The 8,727-nt window shown below is 46.5% G+C and overlaps 1 protein-coding gene across 1 annotated transcript; it reads right to left on the bottom strand.

The window, feature by feature from the left end:
- Positions 1–2,329: 2,329 nt before the first annotated feature.
- Positions 2,330–7,555, bottom strand: Asip (agouti signaling protein). The gene is made up of 3 exons (XM_021157007.2): positions 7,396–7,555; positions 5,548–5,612; positions 2,330–2,506 (listed from the first exon to the last, which is right to left on the bottom strand). Exons 1-3 carry the CDS (start codon positions 7,553–7,555, stop codon positions 2,336–2,338), a joined length of 396 nt encoding a protein of 131 aa, XP_021012666.1. The 3' UTR covers positions 2,330–2,335.
- Between the last annotated feature and the right edge of the window lie 1,172 nt (positions 7,556–8,727).

Here is an 8,727-nt window from a genome sequence, read left to right on the forward strand (position 1 = left end):
CAGGAAAACACAGGCGCAGTTGTTGCAATGTGTTCCCAATATTCTCATTACTGGTGACACTTATTCAGCAGCCGCTGTCATGCAAGGAACAAAATGTTCTTGCCTTCTGGGTTTGCAGCCCAAATGACAGAAAACAGAACAAGCAACTGGCAGGTTCTCTGTGAGTGTGTGTGTGTGTGTGTGTGTGTGTGTGTAGCTGTGTTAAGGCATAGAGAAATAACAACTTCCTGGAGTTTTACCAAGAACAGCAGGAATCAGTGTTTATCATTTTAAAGATAAGTATAAGGCAGCTCAGGGAGACACACAAGGACTTTCCCAGGGTCAGCACTGTGTAGGCAGCTTTGCCTGGACCACCTGTCTTTTCTTGTGTCCTGTCCAGGTGGTGGCTCGGTAAAGGTGTTGGCTTCCATTGTTTCCACACTAGTAAGTATGTCACCAAAGGCACAACCTGGGTCTCTATTTGGGAAGGTCGGAGGCAAGAAGGGGGATCTGAAGGAGTCAAATTTGTATTTATCATAGATATTTTTATATGATGTGTGTTTGAGAGTGCATGTGTACTGTAGCAGTTAGACAACTCTGGAGTCTCTTTTACATGGGGCTTGGGGATTAAACTCAGCTTGGCAGGCTTGTGAGCCATCTTGTCAGCCCGTTTAAGGCATTTGAAAGAATAATGGCAAACAGACACAAAGGCCTGAAAGACTGATCCTGTATCAGACCTTATGCCTCACTGTACACACACACACATCTCTTGCTCCCTCCCCCTTTCTAGTTATCAGTGCTGAGATAAGGACTCCATGCCTTTCTGTCTTACAACTTCTCTATGGAATCTTTTTTGGGGGTGGGGGTGGTCAGGCCTTTTTGTTTTCTTTTGGTATTGGTAGTGTAGTAATTTGCAGGGGTAGAGTCTCTAAGACTAGGGAAGGAGGTCTGTGCTGCACACTTTCTTCTCAGCCTTTCTTCCTAGCACTATGTGCACAGCTCCATAGCCTCCTCCACAAGTAGACGACATTGTCTAGAGCCCTTCCTCTAGACTCAAAGGGCGTCCATTTGCCCCTTCCTTACCAAACCTGCTTCCCAAACTCTTGACTCCTTTCTGCGAGTGTTCTACCTCGCAGAGTTCTTTCAAAATTACATCACCGCACCTCAGCTTCTTACAGACCGAGACTCGGTGGGACTTCAGCAAACAGTCTGGAACATTTTTGGCAATTGGTCCTTAATAATTTCGTTCGATTGCTGCTTTTCAGCCCCATCCCCACCCCCACACTTTCTTACCGGTCAACAGAACTAGGGTGAAGATCGAGGAAGGCTATCTAAAATTTTGCGTCTGTGGGAGTCTAAGCTCAAGATTTTTAGAATTAGAAAAAAAAAAAAAAAAAGAAAAAAAAAAGAAAAGAAAGGCTGGGACTACTGCCTGGCCTAAGAAAAACTCTCAGGTCCAAACATCCGTGTGCCCTTGTGACTAAGAGAGGAGTGGGTTTGGGTGGTGACTTTGATTAAGAGCCTCTTAAAAGTTCTGGAATCCAGCCGGGCGTGGTGGCGCACGCCTTTAATCCCAGCACTCGGGAGGCAGAGGCAGGCGGATTTCTGAGTTCGAGGCCAGCCTGGTCTACAAAGTGAGTGCCAGGACAGCCAGGGCTAAACAGAGAAACCCTGTCACGAAAAACCTAAAAAAAAAAAAAAAAAAAAAAAAAAAAAAAAAGTTCTGGAATCCTCAACCCAAATCCTTCTGGATTTAGAAAGCCATTGCAAAGGCACCGTCTCGCCCCCCCTCCGCCCCGCCCACCCGGCTGAGACTGCTAATGGAATTCTGCGCATCTTAGATTTTTGTGCTCCCGCTTAAGAGAATGGGTGAAAAGACTGGAAGGTGGTTCCCTAATGGTTTCTTTCCCTTAGTTTGGAGGCAGCCTAGACACTGGCAGGCTGGAAGGAACTGGCAACATTGTGCCCATCCCTAAGATGCAGCAACACCAACCACGCGAGCAGCAGCTGTAGGCGCTAAGTAGTTTCCCTATGGGCAAGAGTGGCTGGCGCGTGCGCAGACTGCGGGGTATCCGCAAGGACCAGACTCCATAATGGAAAGCGGCCGGGAGCTTTCGGCTTTTAAAAGAAATAGTCACACTTCCCCGGCAGCCTAAAAATACTGTATTCTGATTTTAGCTTCCACTAGGTTTCCTAGAAAACCGGTCTTCTGAAGCGCCCACAAGTCACAACCACTGGCCACGCCCACCCGCAAGCCCCACCCACGGAGACCCGCCCCTCAGCCTAGAAGCGCGGGACCCTGAAGCCCCGCCCAATCACCCGTTCCCGAAGCTGCGCGCGCAGCGAAGAAGCTGCGTCAGCAGTTGGGGTTGAGTACTCGGCAGGCGCAGGCGCTGCCGAAGAAACGACACTGGCAGGAGGCGCACGGGTCGCAGCAGGCGGGCGCGGGTGGCTTGCAGCTGTCGCGGGTGGCCACGCAGGGCGAAGGTAGCGGGGGCCTTGCCACCTTCTTCATCGAAGCCTTTTTCTGTAGGAGAGAGGTTGAAGACTGCTGAACTGGCTACGCCATCCTGCGATGCTCATGTACTGTGGAGGTCCAGGACCAGAGACCTCTGCCCCCCTCTACTCATGCGCTCAGGGCATCCCAGTGGGTCCTTGCCCTCCACCCCAACCTGCACACCGTCTTCATCTTCAAGCTTACCTAGCTCTGACCTGGCCCTTTTCTTAGGCCCTACTTAGCCCCAATTTTAAACAACCTTCCGGTTTGAAGCCTGTCACCATCCGTGTTATCCACTGCTCCTGGGTTAGGCCACTCACTGTCTTCTTTCCCTTAGCCACCCTGTCCTCTAGAGTTAACATCCTCCAGTGGCCAAAGAAGGCCCTTCCCAGTGATTTCTCTAGGGAGAAACAAACTTCCTTTTGGCCCTGGAGGACCGCTGTGTTTGGCATCTGCCCTTTGGGCTAGCTACCCCATAGCCTACAGACATTCTAGCACTGGTAGTCAGGCCCTGTGTGCTGAGGAACGAGTTTTCTATTTAAGTGTAACGTAAACATATTTTCCTGTTAAACATAAATTTACTAGGTCCACATTTAGCATTGGAATTGATGTGTGCAGTGACAGCTGTTTACCAGATTTTAAAGACTGCACAAAAGTAACTTTAAAATTTTTTTTAGATGTTGAAATAGTAATAATTTATACCGAGTTTTAAATATTATTAGTCTTTTAAGGCAGCTATTAGAAAATACAAAATTATACATTTATGGCTTATACTGTGTTTCTACTGGACATTGCTCTAGGTTACTAATTTTTTTGTTTAATGCTACCTCTCTAGGCTTTCCCCATGCTTTAATTCCTTTACAGTATGTATCATATAAGAATTTAGATTTCTTTATTGATTTACTTGAAGGCTGGTTTCCCCACTCAGACGTAAGCTCCACACAGCTATAATCTCTTGTTTACTGCTGTATTGCCAGCACCTAGCATGTACATGTAATTTGTTCAGTCAGTGCTCCCTGCTTTGGTTATAGTTGATCCAATTAATTGAGCCACACTACACAGGAATAGTATGTGCATTTCAACAATGCCTCAATCTGCTATTTATCAGAGTGTAGGAACCTGTATTATCGTAGTATGATTTTAGGTATAGGTACAAAATCATGAAATGGTCCTCAGTCAGCGAGAAAGCATTCTTTTTTCTGTCTGTTTCGGCTTGGAAGGCTCTGTTTGGTCCTAGCATGTCCTTAATTGCTTTTTTCAATGCATTCTAACTGCCTTTTAACAAAGTGTGTTTTAGTAGCCTGTTTCAACTTGTGGGTCAAGACCCCCTATGGGGTCCTAATAACCCTTTCACAGGGGTTGCCTAAGACCACCGGAAAACACAGATATTTACATTATAATTCATAACAGTAACAAAATCACAGTTATGAAGTAGTAATGAAAATAATTTTAAGGTTGGAGTCACCACAACATAAGGAACTGTATTAAAGGGTTGAGGAGCCTCTGGCACATAATAACATCCAGCTGACTTTAACACAGCATTTATTATTATTATTATTATTAATTATTAATTATTTGCCATAGTGGGAATTGAACCCAGGGCTTTATGTGTTACAGGCAAGCTTTAGTACCCCACTATATCCCCATCATTTAAAAATATTCATTTTGTGACAGCATCTCAATTTGCTTAGGTGGGCGTTGAATTTGCTGCAAACTCCAGCAGCCCTTGAACTAGGGATCCCCCTGCCTCAACCTCCTAAGCCCCTGGGATTGCAAGCCTGTGCTGCCATGCTCAGCTAACAGTGTTTTATTTTTGTTGAGTCTCTTAATCTAGCTACAGCAAGTGATGTTGTTTTCTATCATACTTCTGTTTTTCAGTGGCTGTGCAGCCCAGGCTCGTTCAGAACTTGGTAGGTAGTTTAGGATAGCCATGCTTCCCAGGTATTGGGAATACAACTGCATGCCACTGTACCCCACTTGTAGTTTCATTTTTAAATGTTTTTTGTTTGGTTTGGTTTGTGTTTTTTGAGACAGAGTTTCTCTGTGTAGCCCTGGCTGGCCTGGGACTCACTCTGTAGACCAGGCTGGCCTCAAACTCAGAGATCTATGTGCCTTAGCCTCCTGAGTTCTGAAACTAAAGGTATGCATCACCACACCCGCAACTTCTATTTTCTATTCTTTACACCTTTTTATTTATTTATTTATTTTATTTATTTATTTTTTTTTTTTGGTTTTTCGAGACAGGGTTTCTCTGTGTAGCCCTGGCTGTCCTGGCACTCACTTTGTAGACCAGGCTGGCCTCGAACTCAGAAATCCGCCTGCCTCTGCCTCCCGAGTGCTGGGATTAAAGGCGTGCGCCACCATGCCCGGCTCACCTTTTTATTTTTATAATTTAGTTTTATTTGATCTGCATTGGTGATTTGAATTGCATGTATGTCTGTGTGAGGGTGTCAGATCCCCTGCAACAGGAGTTACAGACAGTTGTGAGCTGCCATGCGGGTACTGCCAATTGAACCCAGGTCCTCTGCAAGAGCAGCCAGTGCTCTGTACTGCTGAGCCATCTCTCCAGACCCCACCCCGCTTTCTGATTTTTAAGCAGATGAAACAGCTGGGCACGGTGGCATGGACCTGTATTCTCAGCACTCAGGGGGCTCCGGACAAGGAGGATGGAGGGTTTGCAGTCTTTGCACAAGGCCCTGGAACTTGGTTCCCAGAATTTCAAAGGAGGAGGGAATAAAAGAAACTCAGATACAGCAAGAGTGGCTCTTCAGCAGTGGGGTTTAGGTAAATATCCAAAAGAACTGAGTGACCAATTTCAGGAATGCTTAATCAGCATTGGGAACTGTTTTTCTGCAGGCAGCTGTTCTGCTCATTGAGTTTAGGCTCTCTGGCTTCTATAGAAGCCTTAAGGCTCTAGGCCGGGGAAACCTTCAGGTAGTTTTCAGTTCTTGTTTCCTGGAGGCCAGGAAGTATTTTTCATTTAGTTCTCAGCCAAGACTTGCAGGTCTCCCACCCCCAGTTAAGAACTCCCAGGCAAAAAAAAAAAAAAAAAAAAGAACTCCCAGGCTTACCTTGGAAGACCTCTTCCGCTTCTCGGCTTCTTTTCTGCTGATCTTCTTGGATTTCTTGTTCAGTGCTTCAAAGAAAGACAGAAGGAGCAAAGCCAGATGTTTCTGGGGGCCCAAGTTGTGGTGAAGTGGGAGGAGCAGAGGGGACTCTGGGAAGTCTCAGGGTGGAGGAGAGAAAGAGGGACTTCCGGATGAACCACATTGCGGAATCAAGCCATCAGGTTCTGATTAGCCTGGCTTCAAACCCAAAGAGCAGTGTGCTCTGAGGGGAGGCCAAGAATAAATCCGAGGGGGACCTGGGACCTGTCAGTGTCATCTGTTGAGAGATGCGGTGTTTGACCTTGCTAACCCTTGATCTCTGCTCAATCACTCCAGGCACCCCCATTTTAGTTTTATTCTTGCAGGTGCAAGAACATTGCCAGCCTCTGAAAATGGACTCAGCCTTTGGTTACTGGACACATCGGTTACCACTACTACTAATTATTATTATTAAATCTCATAACCATGTATACCTGACTCAAACCTATATAACAGCTATGATCTTTTCCTTGACAATAGTTTTCTCATCTCCCAGAAAGAGTTCTATCATGATAAATTTTTATATGTTTACAAAACAAAAAGTCTGACGTGGGGCTGGAGAGGTGGCTCAGCAGTTAAGATTACTTGGTGTTTGTTTCTGGTTTGTTTCTGCACAGACTCACAGTGGTGACTCATAACTGCCTGTATCTCCAGTTTCAGAGGGTTCCAACATCCTCTTCTGGCCTCTGAGGGTACTGGGCACACACACAGTGTATAAGCATACAAGAAGGTATAAATACCCATTCACATAAAAATAATTTTTTTTTTTTGGTTTTCGAGACAGGGTTTCTCTGTGTAGCCCTGGCTGTCCTGGAACTCACCCTGTATGGGCATGGTGGTACACATTTTTAGTCCCAGCACTTGGAAGGCAGAGGCAGGATCCTCTGAGTCCAAGGACAGCTTGGTCTTCAGGGTGAGATCCAAGACAACCAGCACTATACAAAGAGACCTTGTTTTGAAAACAAAAATAAAAACAAAAACCAACCAATAACCAAATAAAATAAAGAAGGCTGGTATATCAATAGTAACTAAAGAATATTGATGCCACCTCTTTCCCCTCTTATAACTTCCCTGAACCGTCTAGATTAGACAATATCTCTGTGCCCAGTGACATGCAAGTCTGCAAAGAGCTGCTAGTTGTGAGCTTTCATGTGTAACCGCCTCTGCTTGCATCCCAGCTCTGCCCATTAGGAACTGATGTCAGTAAGCCCCAGCTTCATCACTTGTAAAACATGAATCAAACAGGAGCTCACAAATTCTGGCATACTATGTGTGTTATTATTATTTTGGTTACAGGAACTGAATCGAGCCTTATGTGTGCTAAGCATGCACTCAGCCACTTGGCTTCATCCTTAGCCCTTTATGATTAGGTGAGATCAAACCACAAGATCTCCAAGACACTCCCTGTAACTTCCCATCCCATGACAAGACTAGTTTATTGCAGGCTCATTTCTAGCCCATGGTTTACCTAAAGTTTGTTTTGTTGAGGAATTCTATGATTTATTAAAATGTCACTAACGCTAAAGAAAACCAAGTCCACCAAGCATCTTGACTTGAGACTTCTTCAGATCTCTGACACATTAAACTTGGTATTAGAGCGGTGGCGTGCAGAGCTTTCCCAGACCCAAGCACTCAAGGATTCTGTATTTCCCTAGGAGTGAGCCAGAAAGCACCATAGCTCTGGTGGTGGCAGCCCAGGCAACTGGCTTGACATACTGTACTCCCTCTCGTGGGTCAGAGCCTAGAGGCTGGGTCCCAAGGCAGGCTACTTACCCACGATAGAAACAGAGGAGAAATCCAGCGAGTTCGTGGAGGAGTTACTCCGCAGACTCCTGTCATCTCCAAGGGTCTCCTCGAGTGCCAGGTGGCTGTGGACGGTGAAGAAGCACAGGAAGCCCACTAGGGTGGCCAGGAGTAGGCGGGTGACATCCATCCTGAGAAGCCTAAGTTGGGCAGAGAAGGTGATCGGTGGTGGGTGGGAGAGAAGATGGTGGTAAGGGATGTATGTGCCTTCCTGCTCTCTGTGTGGGCTGGTGGTCTGACTCTGCTACACAAGTCTCTCAGCAGGGCCAGAAGTGTAGCAAGGCTGAGGGTAGGCGAGGGAATGTTGATATTGGGGGAGATGACAGAAAAGGAGAGATGGGGAGAAGAAAGACAAAGGAGGGAGGGAGGGAGGGAGATTGAAGCAAAGGGGACATGAATTCATTGTGTTGCTTTGTGCTGTCCAGAGGGCGGAGTACTGACTCTCTGTGTTTCTTTTCTTTCTTTTTTTCCCCTCCTGTACAAGCAACAGTCCCTAGAGACCTTAGGCCTAGGCAGAGTTGTTCAAAGTACCTCCTGGTCCCCAGGAGTGCTTCACAGTGGCAGAGGTCTCTTCTAAGGTAAAGAGAATACAGCTAACAAGTTAGACCTCAGTGAGAAGGACGAAGGATAAAGGCTCCTGCAGACAAGTGTATGTTCATATACCAGATTCCCTGCTGACCCACAGGAAACAAATTGTGTCAAGGCATGTCAACAGAAGCTAAAAGGACTTCTTTATAGCCTGAGTTGGAAGGGGCAGATGGATTTTTAGCAGATTTCTTTCCTCAAACGCCTTCTGTCACTATTGGATCCCCACCCCTTCCCACCCCACTGTCTCATTTCCCTCTTGGGTTTTGGAAAAGCCTGGGTCTGCATTTCCAAGGTTCCCTCCACCCGAGGCACATAGACCATCAGAAGAGAGTACTCATTCTGATCCTATCCACTCCTGGGCTCCCCGTGTAGCTCCCTGACCAGCGCCAGCCTCCTCCTCTTTGTTCTCAGATTGGTTGGTGTGCTGGCCAGTTTTATGTCAATGTGACACAAGTCAGAGTCATTTGGGAAGAGGGAACTTCAATTCAGAAATTGTCCCTACCAGACTGGCCTGTGAGAAAGCCTGTTGTGGTACATTTTCTTGATTGATGATTAGTGTGGGAGGGTCCAGCTCACTATGGGCAGTGCCACTCCTGGCGTAGTGGTCCTGGGTGCTGTAAGAAAGCAGGCTGCGTAAGCCATGAAGAGCAAACCACAGAGCAGCACTCCTCCATGGCCTCTGCATCAGCTTCTGCCTCCATGTTCCTGCCTGAT

This window comes from Mus caroli, unplaced genomic scaffold (genome assembly GCF_978045245.1).
Source record: "Mus caroli unplaced genomic scaffold, Mus_caroli_1 scaffold_2, whole genome shotgun sequence".
Classification (NCBI taxonomy): Eukaryota; Metazoa; Chordata; class Mammalia; order Rodentia; family Muridae; genus Mus; species Mus caroli.

Bases quoted from the DNA above. Each gene is read 5' to 3' on its own strand.
- Asip (XM_021157007.2), bottom strand. From the start codon at position 7,555: ATGGATGTCACCCGCCTACTCCTGGCCACCCTAGTGGGCTTCCTGTGC. The intron at 5,613-7,395 runs GTAAGTAGCCTG...CTTTCTTTGAAG, and splicing joins CTCCTCTGTTTCTATCGTGG to CACTGAACAAGAAATCCAAG. The intron at 2,507-5,547 runs GTAAGCCTGGGA...TCTCTCCTACAG, and splicing joins AGCGGAAGAGGTCTTCCAAG to AAAAAGGCTTCGATGAAGAA.